We start from the raw sequence: 17,309 nt of genomic DNA, 5'->3' as shown, positions 1-17,309 counted from the left end.
ATTTTCCGTCATTGTTTTTCTTACAGGTGCTCTCTTTTTTTAAAGTTAAAAATGTAATATTCTTGGAAAAAAATAAAAATAAGAAGGATTTGTTCTGACTAGGACTTTGATAGTCCTACTATAAAAATCCATGATTCTAACATTCAGATGTTAATGAATTTCACATGTCTGAATCAATCTCTTTGTGTATTCTGAGGCTTGAAATAGAGAATGAGCACGAAATTCCAAAATCTTTCAGTTACTGTGGTAAGCTAATGTTCATAAAATAAATGAATATTTTAAAGAAGTAAAACATTCTGTCCTACATTTGATATGAAATTGACTGTAGGCTTCCATGTCTTTGTATCCAATATATGTAAAAAAAAATAAGAAGTGGTATGATTGCCACTGTCTATGAGACAACTCTCCACAAGAGACCAAATGACACAGAAATTAATAAATATAGGTCACCATACGGCCTTCAACAATGATCAAAGCCCATACCACATAGTCAGCTATAAAAGACCCTGAAATGACAATGTAAAACAATCCAAACAGGGAAAAACTAAGGGCAGAATTTATGTACAAAAAATGAACGAAAAAACAAATATGTACATGTAACACATAAACAAACGACAACCACTGAATTGCAGGCTCCTGACTTGGGACAGGCACATACATGTGGCGAGGTTAAACATGTTAGCGGGATTCCTCTAACCTGGGACAGTGGTACATGTATACCAGTACAATATAAGAACGAACCAAAAAAAAAATCAGTTGAAAAATGTTTAACTCACCAAATAGATCAAAATACAAATATTACAAATACAAGTGGACATGGCCAGCTAGTTTAAAGCCACTAACAACTAATAAAAAAGTCATGCATATAAGACTAAATTATCAATCAATACACATCCAACATCCAATGGATTCAGTGTAAAGACGTCATAAACAGTCAGATATGTATGTCCTTGGAATATATGTTCCAATCTCCTTACACCTGAGTTAAACAGCAATGGAAAAGTGATTGTTTTATGACGTCAAAAGTATAAGTGGGACAGATTTCAAAGTAGAGATAAGGTGTATTTGTAAATGGAAATCCGTTCCAAATTCCAGCAGTACTACTTCTATTTGTCTGCATTACTGGACATTACAAAGGTTCCCGTAAAATTCTTAAATCTTAAACGAAAATGGCTGACGTCACAAAGGAAAAGTGATTGTTTTATGATGTCATTAGTTCTTCAAGTGCTGCAGATTCTCAAATAGTGATAAGGTCTATTGCTAAAATGGATCTTTTACAGACCTGCCAACTATCCCAGTTTTCATGCTTTAATCCTTACCCTGATAACGGGATTGTAAAACAAGTCAAAATCTTGAGTTTTACAGGATCTTCATAAAAAATTTGTTGGTTACTGATTTTGAAGTATCTGACCAATCTATAATCTTATTTATGACAAGTTAATCAATAGTGACAACAAGTCTCATATATATTTTAGAAGGTTGAAGACCTGGATCTTTCATACTTTGCATATACATGTAAATTGTTGTCAGTTTCCCTATCAAATGTCTGTTTTTTTCTCCAGGCACTCCCCCCTTCATCCACCAATAAAAACTGGCTGCCATTAAATAGCCTAAATGTGGCGCTCAAAAGTGGTGTTAAGGGCATCTGATACAGTTTCAAGGGAGTTAACTCTTGGCGCGACGTTAAGCGTTTGAATTCCCTCAAAGCGTCACTTTTTCGGGACGTAATGCATGTAATTTTCTGTAATTAGAAACGTAATGTGGATTTTTCGATGCTCCAATTTCGGTTTCTCCCGCATCTAACTTCTACACCATTAATATTAGTGCATTTGATTCTGACAGGATTACAGTCTAATAAAACCATAAGAAATAAAACACATTACTGTTTCTGTGAGATCTTCAACAAAATATCGTATAGTTAGCAATCTCAAGATGACTGACCCTTTTGGTGTTACTAATATAATGCACATATGATGCATGTCAATTATCATTTTTGATATGAGGAAGGCGCTACCTTAAATGCCAGCTTAATACCAAGACTATGTCCTATAAATTGATTGATTGTTTGGTTGCTTAACGTCCAGTGGCAAATATTTCATGCAAAAATTTTGACGGGACGTATTATGGTATACAAATGTCCAGCTTCTGTCTGTCCATCGTAAACACGGTACAGCATATTATCCTAATGTCATGGTTGTTTTTTTCATGATGGTCAAACGATCTATTTTTTTTGGTGAAATTTTTGAGTAACCAAAACAGGGGTGTTTTTTCACAGTCTGTGCTGTATCTCAAAAACGATTTATGATTATTGCTAATAGCTTTACACACTTCTTAGTTATATGAATCTGAAGATCTGTATACTTTTTGAGGATGATTCAAATTTTATTTTTAGAGTTATTAAGTTTATGAAAAAAGAGAGGTATTCACATGTCACGCCATATCTTAAAAACTATAGAAAATTATTGCATAAAAAAAATCACATACTTGTTAGTTAAATTATTCTTAAGATCTATATTTTTTCGTGATGATTCTTTTATTCATTTTTGAGTTCTCATTGAATTTTTATCGAGCTACAATTTGGTATCATAGAAAACATGTTGTGATATACAAACTTCCTTTTGAGCAAGAAAAAGGAATGAATCAGGATATACTTCCCATGACTTCCTGTACCACCCCCGTGTTGTTTTAAAAACATGTATTATGGTTTTTTTCATAAGACGATTGACGATCGTATCATGCGCTCGTAGTGCAGCTGTTTATTTTGTTCTTTTATTTCTTTTACAAATATATTAGAGAAATGACGGAATGACAGCAAATACAATGCGATTTCCAATATAATTAATATTTCCAAATTAACTCTTTTAAAGGATAGTTGATATGCACTGATTTTCGAATGTGTCCATTCGAGATCAGTTTAGTAGAAATTTAGCAAGAATTGTACACTTGAAAAATCTAATTAACCATAAGGACTGGAAGGGTAGACAGAGGAATGAACGTGTGATATTTTATGTACCCCGCAATGCGTCGCGCTGTGGTGAAAAAAATATTATATAGTTATGATTTACCAATGAAATTACGCATAGGTAATATGTCCAGTCCTCTCGCTATTAATTCAATCGTTTTTGCCAAATTGAAATAATTATGGTATAGTTTCTCTGTCTGGACAAAAGCATCCTTTAGCATATTGAAGATTCTCCTTTATAAGATTTTGTTTTGTTTTCTGGCAACAAAAAAAAGAAGATGTGGTATAATCGCCAATGAGACAACTCTCCACAAGAGACAAACATGACACAGAAATTGACAACTATAGGTCACCGTACGGTCTTCAACAATGAGAAAAGCCCATACCGCATAGTCAGCTATAAAAACTGTGAATTTTAAAATTGTTTAGGAGCCTCCCGATTTTATTCAATTGTTATCGTTGACCCGAATATAAGTTTAATTTTATGAATTATTGTGAAATTCTAAAAAGTGATTAAAACGTGAATAGAGGAATTTAAAGGAGTATTGTAATGAAACAGCAACCTACCAAACAAAACAAAACAACAAAAAAACATGCAAACATCTAGAGGTCAACATGTGGTATAAATTAATACATACGTTAATACACGAGTGTGTACAGTACATGTACCTGTATGTCAAGTTCTAAATTGCTGAGTCTTTAATTTTAAAAGCCGTAAAAATTATCAACAGTCCGTAATCACTTTTCTTGAAATATTTCTCACTTAGACCACAAACAAAGAGATGTATTTATGATTTACAAGATTTTATTTCCGAAAACAATTTTACCTATTTATAGGTAGCTCTTTACAAGCAATATTTATACATCTGAAAAATGTTGCCGGTAATTTGCAGCGATAACGTCAAAAAAGTCTGCCAACGACGTCGTGCACTTTAGCTCTAACGTTGAGGTTACAAAGGGGGGACGCAATTTTTAGGATAAATTGCGTTTATCATAGAATCCACCACGGTGACATATATTTTTTATTTGAGATTTGGAGAAAGTATGACAAAATGCAGTTTATGCAGAAAAATGATAAAAATGACATTTTCAGAAACACTTTATTTCCATATTTTTGGGATTTAAAAAATACCACTTTGAGCATCTGGTCCGCAAGGTCAAGCAAGGCTTGAATAATTGTATAGTCATTCGTGGAGGGATTTATTTTTTTCCTTATTGTCACTTTTCACAGCTTCAGATTGAACCCGATCTTAATAATTTACGACGAAGAATATTTGCTCCAAAAATTTTATATCATTGCCTACCTTTTTTTATAAAATTGCACAAATCCCCAATTTTCAGCCTCAATTTTCTCGAAAACGAGCACGGTGACCTATGTTTTATTTTGTGTTTTATTTTATAACTCGCCAAGGCCTACAACATATTTCAAAACTATAAAAATGACATTATATCCAAAAACTGTATCGGATGCCCTTAAAACCAACAATCAATCATTTTCATTGTTCATTATTCAGTGTTAAGTTTTCCTGGTTAAGTTCGTTTCTAAGAAACTATAAACAATAGGTCAACTTATTTGGTGTATGGAATGATTGTAAGGCTATATTGTTGCTGGAGCAATGATGATTTAAGTTACCAAAGAATTTTGAAAATTGTTAAATCTTGTAGGCTAATACAACTTACTTCATAGCAAAGTTAGATTGCTATCAAAATTGGTATAAGGGAGATAACTTGTAATTTACAAGGCTATATATATATAAACAGATGTCTAGTTTTGATGGACTTCTGCTGGCAGATTACAATACAGATCTCCATGTCTTACAACCTATAGAAACAGAATATGATTTTGTATTTAAGCACATGATATCCACATAGTAGATAAAGAATCTGATGTTTGTATTTCAGCATCAGACCTCCATAGTACTAATATAAAATCTAGAGAGACAGCATCATATGCTTCAGTTGTAAAAACACCAGGACCAAGTTCTAGTGAAGAAAAGTCGCCTGTAGAGTTGAACCTCACTTGTAGAGGACAGCGTGGGTTTGGTGACTTCACAATAGAATCTTATTTCTCAGGTAAATTGTATAAAACAAATACTTGCATAGTTGTCATGGTTGTAGGTTAAATTGACTGTTCTGAGAAGTCACATTTGATGGTATTTTATCTGATACCATGGATACTTGTAAATCAAAAATTTTCAAATGTACTTTATCATGTTTATTGCAGTTAATAGTGTTTCATTTAGTAACCATAAGTGAAGTTTTTTTTTATGATATTTATTAGTACGGTAGTTATAAATTTGTGTCTCAAATAATGCAACAAATGAATGTAACCCATTTTTACACAACAAATGGATGTAACCCATTTTTACACAACAACAAATGGATGTAACCCATTTTTACACAACAAATGAATGTAACCCATTTTTACACAACAAATGGATGTAACCCATTTTTACACAACAAATGAATGTAACCCATTTTTACACAACAAATGAATGTAACCCATTTTTACACAACAAATGAATGTAACCCATTTTTACACAACAACAAATGAATGTAACTCATTTTTACACAAGAACAAATGAATGTAACCCATTTTAACACAACAAATGAATGTAACCCATTTTTACACAACAAATGAATGTAACCCATTTTTACACAACAACAAATGAATGTAACTCATTTTTACACAAGAACAAATGAATGTAACCCATTTTTACACAACAAATGAATGTAACCCATTTTTACACAACAAATGAATGTAACCCATTTTTACACAACAACAAATGAATGTAACTCATTTTTACACAACAAATGAATGTAACCCATTTTTACACAACAACAAATGAATGTAACCCATTTTTACACAACAACAAATGAATGTAACTCATTTTTACACAAGAACAAATGAATGTAACCCATTTTAACACAACAAATGAATGTAACCCATTTTTACACAACAACAAATGAATGTAACTCATTTTTACACAACAACAAATGAATGTAACCCATTTTTACACAACAAATGAATGTAACCCATTTTTACACAACAAATGAATGTAACCCATTTTTACACAACAAATGAATGTAACCCATGTTTACACAACAACAAATGAATGTAACTCATTTTTACACAACAAATGAATGTAACCCATTTTTACACAACAACAAATGAATGTAACCCATTTTTACACAACAACAAATGAATGTAACTCATTTTTACACAAGAACAAATGAATGTAACCCATTTTAACACAACAACAAATGAATGTAACCTGTTTTTACACAACAACAAATGAATGTAACCCATTTTTACACAACAACAAATGAATGTAACCCATTTTTACACAACAACAAATGAATGTAACTCATTTTTACACAAGAACAAATGAATGTAACCCATTTTAACACAACAACAAATGAATGTAACCTGTTTTTACACAACAACAAATGAATGCAACCCATTTTTACACAACAACAAATGAATGTAACCCATTTTTACACAACAACAAATTAGGAAGGTTGTATTATGTTTATGGTGTGTTGTTTGTTGTTATCTTCAATAAGGAACTTTATCTGCCCTTTTTCGCAAAACCTTTAAAAAAAGTTGACAATTGGTATTGATGTTTAGGACTGTAGCTTTAACTGTTTCTTAGAAAAGGGGCAAAAGAAGTGGTGCAGGAAAATTGGTACCGTTAACATTATTTATCCTTAATTAAAAAAATCATCAGCTTTATAATAATTGAATTGATTTTGGCATACATCTTCAGGTTTCTAAGGTATGTGAGTCTCAGTGGGATTTTTGTGGTTGTGGAAAAACTACTTTTACATGGTTCATCATGTTCATGTGGTACACATAATCAAATAATTTAATTTTGGATGTAACACGTCTTCTGATTGGCTGACGTTATTTTGTTATCAGCCCATAGACATAATTTAGTCATGTGACCGTGACGTCATCAACGTTTTTTCATTGTTTTCTACGGTTTAAAATGGAATTTAGAATTAAATTATAAGAAATGACTGTAATATTTTTTCTGTCTATTCGAAATAACATAAAAAATGTGGTGCACACTGTTAAATAACCTGCTACGCGTGTTATTCAGTGTGCACCAAATTTTTTATGTTATTTCTTCATAGACAGAAAAAATATTACAGTCATTCCTTAAATAACTTTTGTGGTTTACTCATGCCATATTATATTCCTCTTATATCTGACTGGCTAATGTCTCCAACACTTACATATTAACTACAATATGTGAATTCAATTTTAAACCTACAAGAATAAATTATTCATATTTTCTACATTGCAGTGAATTTTGAAACCAAATCTGAAATGAAAGCAGCTGAAGACAAGACTGACAGGCATACTGAAGACTTTAGACCAATTAAAGATGGTCAGTCTCCTGGTCCATCATCAGATGACCACAGACCCAGTAGCAGTCAGAGTACAAGGCCTAAAAGTCATACACCACCACTGAAGTCTCCACATATGATATACTTTTATTCTGGAAATCCAATGGTAGAAAAGACTAGAGGAATACTTCATCTTTATAAAGACGAGTAAATATTTATTTCATTTTTTACTAGTTGAACATTTAATATCATTTTAAGTCATTTTTGTTGAGCTTGCGACTTTTGTCGTAGAAAGCTTGATATAGGGATAGTGATCCGGCGGCAGTGTTAGCTTACTTCTGAAAAGCTTTATATTTCAGAAGGTGGAAGACCTGGATGCTTCATACTTTGTATATAGATTATTCATGTTATGAAGTTTCCTTCAGTCACATGTCCAATGTCCTTGTCCTCATGTTCATGGTTCAGTGACTACTTGAAAAAAAGTTAAGATTTTTTGTAATGTTAAATTCTCTCTTATTATAAGTAATAGGATAACTATATTTGGTATGTGCATACCTTGCAAGGTCCTCATGCCTGTCAGAAAGTTTTCACTTGACCTTGACCTCATTTCATGGATCAGTGAACAAGGTTAAGTTTTTGGTGGTCAATAAGCAATAGGTCTGGTATATTTGGTGTATGGAAGGACTTAAGGTGTACATGTCCAACTAGCACTGCAGGTGTCATCTGACCGTGACCTCAATTTCATGGTCAGTGGATATTGTTATGTTTTTGTGTTTTGGTCTGTTTTTCTTATACTGTATGCAATATGTCTACTATATTTGGTGTATGGAATGATTGTTAGATGTACATGTCTAGCTGGCAGATGTCATCTGACCTTGACCTCATTTTCATGATTCAGTGGACAATAAATGTAATAAAGCTTTATATTTAGGACTATCAACATAATATTAATGATTAGTAAAGAAGGCGAGACATTTCAGCGTGTGCACTCCTGTTATTAGAATTTGTTAATATTTTTATGTCCCTGCAACTTCGAAGTTGCGGGGCCATATAGTTTTAACCTTGTCCTTCATTCCGCAACAAACCATTATACGTTTTTTCTAAACACCTTCAGATATTGGGCTGATTTTTGGTATGTGAGTTAACCACGATGAGTTACAGATCAAGTTTCAGTTTAGTTCAGCTGCGCTGATTTTTGCCAAAATAAAGGGTTTACGACTTTGAAAATTGTTGAAAATCACAGTTATTATTACATACTTATTTTCTAAATAACCTTCAGATTTTGAGCTGATTTTGGATATGTGAGACTACCATCATGTTTGTGTCCACATGTGTTATTGAAATTGCAGATTTTTCAACTTGTTGAGACAGGGCCATTCGTGTCGTTTCGACACATCTAGTTTCTCATTGAGACATGTGGTTAACTTTTAGTGAATACTGCTTCAATAATGTCACCAAATGTCTTTAAATTACATTTTTTATGTCAGTGCCTTTTATAGCTAACTATATGATATGGGTTTTTCTCAATGTTAAAGGCTGTATGAGTGTCTATAATGGCTTACATCCACTTCATTTGATCTTTGGTGGGTAGCTGTTCCATTTGCAATCATAGCACATCTCCTGATTTTTATGTTGTCAATAATATATAAAAAAATGAAATATTTGGGCTGAATGTAATGTGCAGTGATAAATGAACACAGTTGGTCTTATGGTTCATTGATAAATGAATTAACTTTACTGTTATAAATTACATGTCATCATGGTCATAGGTACAGAGATAACCATATGCAATTATATATATATAATATATTAACACTTATGATCATAGTTCTCTAATTTCTATCAATATTATAGACCCGTGTCATCCTTTCTTTATGAATTTCTTTCTCCAACCAGCTATTTCTGTTTCACCAGCTTTTTCCAATTTTCTGTCTTTCTTTGGAAAATCATTTCCTACTTGTTTTGCTTTAGCTTCTAGTTTAGTTTTGGCTTGTAAGTGTATGTCTCCTGGAATAAAACATCAATTTTTATGTTAGAGAAAAGATTTACTGTACTGAAAAACAATTTGATATCAATTTAGCAGATGCTCTAGATCTGTTAATTGTTCTTTTCATTATAATAGACATGTTAGATACCATCAAGCTAAAATTGATCATGGATTTAATATTTTGACTGCTTTTCAATATTTGAGAATTTTTTATTTGAATACATGTATATTTTGATGAAATAAACTTTTCATGAAAAAAAGTCCCTTCTTTTCCTTTTACCAGACTGACAAAGTTAAAACCTTATAAATAAAAGGAAAACCAGAAACACAGAAAAACTAACCCTAACCCACATGTAGCAGATCTCACAAATTCATACTTCCGGCTTCTGCTCTCTTCACTTATAGATATAGCTGAATTTAATCATTAAAAGTATTTCAGTTGAAAAATAGGTGATGCACAACATGCAGAAGGATCACTATAACATACATGAGGTGAACTTTGATTTTTTTCTTTCATTTTTCAATGATTTCCAGATAAACTTGATGAGTATATATTTTAGAGAAAGAATAAAAGTAAAAAATAAAATATTAAATGGCTTTTAACTTCTATGTCAATTGGTCATTGGCAATCACACCCCATTTTCTTATTTTCATATTTACTATTTTATTCAGTAATGCTGGTTAAACATATAAACGAGTAAATAACTTACGTTTCACATATCTAGCTTCTGATATGCTGAGTATAAACACAGCAAAGATAACAACCAACAAAATCAGTCTTGCCATTGACGGTTTGTCTGATGAAATGAAGATAGTATTAATTTTTAAAAGAGTAGTTGGTCACATCTGCATTAGGTTCTCAAGTTATTGAAATATGTTGCTGTTCCAGATGGACAATCTGATGACATTTAAAGAGATTTAATCCTAGTAAACTCTGACATATATACTTGTTTTTGTTTTCTTTTTTTGTTTAAAATATATGTGTTAATACTATTTCTGGTTTTATGAATTTTAAATTTTATAGAACTCAGATTATAAAAATAAAAAAAGGGAAATTACCTTACAAACTGCACTAAAAATGTAAACTGTATATAATCAATTATGATTTTTATATTTATATAGGTTGACTCCCTACAAATCCATAGAGTGTTAGTAAAATCTGTAGGGTGTGAGGGGAATGTTAAAATTAATCAATTTTATTTTTTAGATGTAGCACAATTAATATCAAAGTTGAATTAATATTATATAATCTGGTACCAAAATCTTTGTCATACTGTGTTATGTGTTCATTTATTGTCTAGCATGCAACATAAAGCTGTGAAAGCAAGACAAAGCCATCTTAGATTCCATGTACTTGTCAAACATTAGCCATCTTAGATTCCATGTCCTTGTCAAACATTAGCCATCTTAGATTCCATGTCCTTGTCAAACATTTGCAGAACTGTACTGTTTTGGCAGAAGGTTTTTGTCGAGCCTTCAACTTTTGTTGCAGAAAGCTCGACATAGGGATAGTGATCCGGCGGCGGCGTTAGCTAACTTCTTAAAAACTTTATATTTTAGAAGGTGGACGTCCTGGATGCTTCATACTTTGAATATAGATGCGTCATGTAACAAAGTTTCTGTCAGTCACATGTCCAATATCCTTGACCTCTTTTTCATGGTTAAGTGACTACTTAAAAAAAAAGTTAAGATTTTTTGTAATGTTAAATTCTCTCTTATTATAAGTAATAGGATAACTATATTTGGTATGTTTAGTTTAAACATATTTTATTGTTCAAAACAAATGGATTAGACACAAGTTTTTCAACTTAGTTCCGTCTTCTCCATAATATACATGAATATACATTATATTTATATAGCACATTACATAAATTTGTATTTTTCTAATAAGCATGAAGGCATGAAAAATAATTAAATAAATCACAACTATTTGGTATGTGCGTACCTTGCAAGGTCCTCATGCCCGTCAGACAGTTTTCACTTGACCTCGACCTCATTTCATGGATCAGTGAACAAGGTTAAGTTTTGGTGGTCAAGTCCATATCTCAGATACTATAAGCTATAACAACAACAACAACAACAACAATACTTTATTTTAAGAGGGTTACACAGTTAGCTATATAACTAATCTTCCCTGAGGCCCTCGTAATGAAAAATCAAACAAAACACAAACATATACTAGTACATTGCATACATACATTAGCATAAAAAGTCAAGTGTGATAATAATGTTCAATACAACTTGATAAAATGTGATGAAAAAATAAACATGATGACATGATCAGTTTTTTATATTATTTATACAGCTAGGTTGATTTCAATAAATGATCTGTTATTTTGTATTTGAAAGAATTAATATTTGTAATATTTCTTAACGGTATTGGCAAATTATTCCACAAGAATGGTCCAGAATACATAAAAGATTTTTTGAATAATTCTGTTTTTGGTTTAGGGAGTATGAGGTTTCCTTGAACAGCATTTCTCAAGGGGTACGGATTTCTGTCTGAAACATAATGAAACTTGTTAGTAAGATATGATGGGGCATCATTATTAATACACTTAAATGTCATCACTAACTTATGATATTTTATTCTCTGTTCAACTGTCATCCAGTTTAAGTGTTTGAATAAGGGTGCAGAAGGAGCGAATGGGTCTGTTTCTAGTATTAATCTAGCAGCCCTCTTTTGTAATTTTAATATCCTTTTTAAACCCTCACTGCTACAACTACTCCACACTATACAACAATAATCAATAAGTGGCAAGATATAACCATTATAGAATAATTTTCTGCAGTCTAGATTTAGAAATTTTTTAATCTTTAATAGTAGATATAGTCTAGATGATATTTTTGAGCAGATCAAGTCAATTTGGGTTGTCCATGTGAGGGAAGGGTCAATTTTAATGCCTAAAAGACTTTCGCATGTGGAAGATTGTATCACTTGATTGTTAATAGTTAAACAACTCTCATTGTAATGTGGCATTGCTCTTTGCTTCGTTCCAATAATCATATATTTTGTTTTATTTTTATTGATGAACATATTGTTATCATTGCACCATGCCTCTACACCATGTAAATCTTCTTGTACCTTTGACTGAAGAGTTTGATAACAATTACCAGAAAGATGTAAGGTTGAATCATCGGCATATAAATCAGTGCTATAGGTCTTGTATATTCGGTGTAAGGAAGGACTGTAAGGTGTACATGTCCAACCGGCAGGTGTCATCTGACCTTGACCTCATTTTCATGGTTCAGTAGTTATATAGTTAAGTTTTTATACGACCGCAAAATTTGAAAAATTTTTCGTCGTATATTGCTATCACGTTGGCGTCGTCGTCGTCGTCGTCCGAATACTTTTAGTTTTCGCACTCTAACTTTAGTAAAAGTGAATAGAAATCTATGAAATTTTAACATAAGGTTTATGACCACAAAAGCAAGGTTGGGATTGATTTTGGGAGTTTTGGTCCCAACAGTTTAGGAATTAGGGGCCAAAAAGGGCCCAAATAAGCATTTTCTTGGTTTTCGCACTATAACTTTAGTTTAAGTAAATAGAAATCTATGAAATTTTGACACAAGGTTTATGACCACAAAAGAAAGGTTGGGATTGATTTTGGGAGTTTTGGTTCCAACAGTTTAAGAATTAGGGGCCAAAAAAGGGCCAAAATAAGCATTATTCTTGGTTTTCGCACAATAACTTTAGTATAAGTAAATAGAAATCAATGAAATTTAAACACAAGGTCTATGACCACAAAAGGAAGATTGGGATTGATTTTGGGAGTTGAGGTCCAAACAGTTTAGGAATAAGGGGCCAAAAAGGGGCCCAAATAAGCATTTTTCTTGGTTTTCGCACCATAACTTTAGTATAAGTAAATAGAAATCTATGAAATTTAAACACAAGGTTTATAACCATAAAAGGAAGGTTGGGATTGATTTTGGGAGTTTTGGTCCCAACAGTTTAGGAATAAGGGGCCCAAAGGGTTCAACATTAAACTTTGTTTGATTTAATCAAAAATTGAATAATTGGGGTTCTTTGATATGCTGAATCTAACTGTGTATGTAGATTCTTAATTTTTGGTCCCGTTTTCAAAGTGGTCTACATTAAGGTCCAAAGGGTCCAAAATGAAACTTAGTTTGATTTTAACAAAAATTGAATCCTTGGGGTTCTTTGATATGCTGAATCTAAAAATGTACTTAGATTTTTATTTATTGGCCCAGTTTTCAAGTTGGTCCAAATCGGGGTCCAGAATTAAACTTTGTTTGATTTCATCAAAAATTGAATAATTGGGGTTCTTTGATATGCCAAATCTAACTGTGTATGTAGATTCTTAATTTTTGGTCCCGTTTTCAAATTGGTCTACATTAAAGTCCAAAGGGTCCAAAATTAAACTAAGTTTGATTTTAACAAAAATTTAATTCTTGGGCTTCTTTGATATGCTGAATCTAAACATGTACTTTGATTTTTTATTATGGGCCCAGTTTTCAAGTTGGTCCAAATCAGGATCCAAAATTATTATATTAAGTATTGTGCAATAGCAAGAAATTTTCAATTGCACAGTATTCAGCAATAGCAAGAAATCTTCAATTGCACAGTATTGTGCAATAGCAAGAAATTTTCCATTGCACAGTATTGCACAATAGCAAGAAATCTTCAATTGCACAGTATTGTGCAATAGCAAGTATTTTCAATTGCACAGTATTGCGCAATAGCAAGAAATATCTAATTGCACAATATTGTGCAATAGCAAGAAATTTTTTAATTGGAGTTATCTTTCTTTGTCCAGAATAGTAGTTGAATCAACTTAAATCATTGTTTTATACAATATACAATGTATATTCACTTTTACTACCAACTGATAAATTAAAACAATCTTTACCATTCAGTGATAACAAGCACTTTTTTTACATTTTAATATTTTATGATGTATTTAAATGAGTAGTTATTGTTGCAAACTCCATTAGAAATTTGAATTGAGATCAGTTTTGGAATAAGGGAAAGGGGGATGTGAAAAATATATTCAACAGTATAGTGAATTGCTCAAAGGCAAAACAAAAATTTTAAGTTCATTAGAACACATTCATTCTGTGTCAGAAACCTATGCTGTGTCAACTATTTAATCACAATCCAAATTTAGAGTTGAATCCAGCTTGAATGTTGTGTCCATACTTGCCCCAACCGTTCAGGGTTCAACCTCTGCGGTCGTATAAAGCTGCGCCCTGCGGAGCATCTGGTTGTGTTTTGGTCTGTTTTTCATATACTATATGCAATAGGTCTTCTATATTTGGTGTATTGAAGGATTGTAAGGTGTACATGTCTAGCTGGCAGGTGTCATCTGACCTTGGTCTCATTTTCATGGTTCAGTGGTCAAAGTTTAATTTTTGAGTTTTGGTCTTTTTTTCTAATACTATATGCAATATGTCAACTATATTTGTTGTATGAAAGAATTGATAGCTGTACATGTCTTTATGAAATGGTTCATCTGACCTTGACCTTAATTTCATGGTTCATTGGTCAATGTTTAGCTTTCTTGGTTAATGTTAAGTTTATGTGACAGTTGTAATAAAGCTTTATATTTAGGACTATCAACATACTATCAATGATGAGTAAAGAAGGCGAGACATTTCAGTGTGTGCACTCTTGTTAATGATGAAGAGATTTATATAATCTGATGCAAATTTTTTAAAATACATTTTTTTTCTTCATTTGCAGTATTTTTCTGATAGATGGACTTTGTTTTTTATAGTTAACTATTTTAAACAGTCTGGGTCTCAACATTTTTTCATATGATAAATTTATAAACCTCCATGGCTTATGCTAACTATTGTTAAAAGTTAATCCCCAGCTAGAATCACAATTTCACATACACATGGAAAGTAAAAAAGAATCACTTGATGAGCAGATATTTTTTATTAAGATGTTGAAATGAAAAGCTAAATTGAAAAGATTTTTTAATATCCTTTAAAAAATATTTGCTGTATTATAAAGACATGTTTTGTTATAGTTCATTTTCGTTCACTTGTGTTATGACTAATATGTTGAACAGCCATATTGTGCTGACAAGTAAATTTGTTAACCCAAATAACCATTTACCGTGTTAGAAGTGTAATGGATGCATCTGTTTCCTTCCAAGTTTATAATGAGTAACTGATAACATATTGTACTGAAATAACTACAAGATCTGTAAAAGTGTAGGTATCCCAAGTTTGTTTTTATTTTGGTCAATATTTTGTATTGTGGATTTTAAGCAAAATAATATATGTTGATAATCTTCCCCCAGTTGTAGGTCTTTACTTTTTATAAGGTATCTTTCATATTGTAAACCTGGTATCTTTGATGATTTTTATGCCTCCGCTGTAGCAGAGGGGGCATTAAGTTTAACCCTTGTCTGTCTGTTCGTCAGTATGAACTTCCGTCTAAATGTCTGTCTGTACATTTTAAAGTTGGTTTCCTTCTCAAACTTTAGTTTGCCTCAACCAAATGTTATGAAACTTATACACAATGAGTATTGCCACAAAACACAGATCAAGGTTGAATTTTGGTGACAGACGTCACTTTTACCTTTCCTGAGTTAAGCCCCTTTTCAAATGAAAAATTTCTGAATAATGTGTGAGAGATTTTTTTTCCAAAGTAAAGTGGTTGACATTTTACAAATGTCACTTTAAAATTCAGAAATCAATTTTGTAAGCCATATGTTACAAATCCCAGTTTTCTTACAGTAATGCCTTGCAAGACATATCATCCATTTATACATGCATAGATCTATGATGAAGTTTGTTTGCTTATAACACCATTCAGAATTGTAGGGTAAAGCCGTTTGGTGTTTCAATATTGTGATTTTGCCAAAAAGTAGCATTGAGTAGTAAAATCTATCTGTTATATCGATACTGATGATACTGATGTATGAAAATAAATTGAAAAAGAAAATTGGGTTGTGAATTGTATTTATTTCATTGACTAACGTCCATCTTTTGGACGTATACCGGTTACACGATTTCCTCGGCTTTGAGGTACTTTATCTGTTTCATCAATGTTTGGAGGTTGGAAGCCAGGTTTATTTCTAATTGCTTTTTGTTGCTTATTCTCTTGTGTATGGAGGCTTCCTGAAACAGAAAGGGTCATTGTCAAAAAATGTTTTATTAGGTTTCAAGGATAGAGTTTTCATAAAAAAAAAAGTTACTATCCATCAACTAAAAAACTTTTTTTTTAATTTAAAACCAGATAAACATGATAAATGAACACACATTTGTGAAATCTGGTACTTTTCTCATGAGCAATTAGAAAAATGAGAATTAAACAGAAATATTGAATAAAATTGAGAATGGAAATGGGGAATGTGCCAAAGAGACAACAACCCGACCATAGAAAAAAACAACAGCAGAAGGTCACCAACAGGAAGTCTTGTTATCCCATTTTATGTATAACAGTCAATTCATAAAAAGTATCTGCACTGTATTTTTAACCTGTTGAAGAATCCTATTGTAAAGAAATATTATAACACTCCAAAATAACTAATACTATAATGTAACTTTTTTAATGTAAGATGAAACATAGAAATTATTTGTTGTTGAGAAATTTATGTGGGAAGGAGGGGGAGGAGGGGTATCATTGGTGGTGTTGAGAAATTTATGTGGGAAGGAGGGGGAGGAGGGGTATCATTGGTGGTGTTGAGAAATTTATGTGGGAAGGAGGGGGAGGAGGGGTATCATTGGTGGTGTTGAGAAATTTATGTGGGAAGGAGGGGGAGGAGGGGTATCATTGGTGGTGTTGAGAAATTCAATGTTGGAGAACCACCATGCTTAATTTGCCCATGGGGATCCCTAAGATGTCTAAAAAAATAAAGATTCAAATAATGTCAGACAGATAACTTACTTTTTATATCTTTGGCTTCTGATATACTGAGCATCAAAACAACAAACACAGCAACCAGTAAAATCAGTCTTGCCATAGTAAGGTTGGTCTAATGAAATTAGAATAAAGATAGAATGTAATATGTTAAACCTTATAGTTAT

General features: G+C 32.0%; 1 protein-coding gene across 1 annotated transcript in view; it reads left to right on the top strand.

Annotated features, from left to right (window-relative positions):
* Positions 1–60: 60 nt before the first annotated feature.
* LOC143075101 (BRCA1-associated protein-like) overlaps positions 61–17,309 on the top strand; it is a 45,988-nt gene continuing 28,739 nt past the window's right edge. The window contains exons 1-3 of the mRNA XM_076250400.1: positions 61–246; positions 4,865–5,035; positions 7,276–7,525. Of these exons, the coding sequence (XP_076106515.1) occupies positions 165–246; positions 4,865–5,035; positions 7,276–7,525 (503 nt within the window). The 5' untranslated portion in view covers positions 61–164. The remainder of the gene's footprint in view (positions 247–4,864; positions 5,036–7,275; positions 7,526–17,309) is intronic.

This window comes from Mytilus galloprovincialis, chromosome 5 (assembly GCF_965363235.1).
Source record: "Mytilus galloprovincialis chromosome 5, xbMytGall1.hap1.1, whole genome shotgun sequence".
In the NCBI taxonomy this organism is placed as follows: Eukaryota; Metazoa; Mollusca; class Bivalvia; order Mytilida; family Mytilidae; genus Mytilus; species Mytilus galloprovincialis.
The sequence above is the reverse complement of the archived record's forward strand: the minus strand, read 5'-3'. Positions and strand labels throughout refer to the sequence as shown.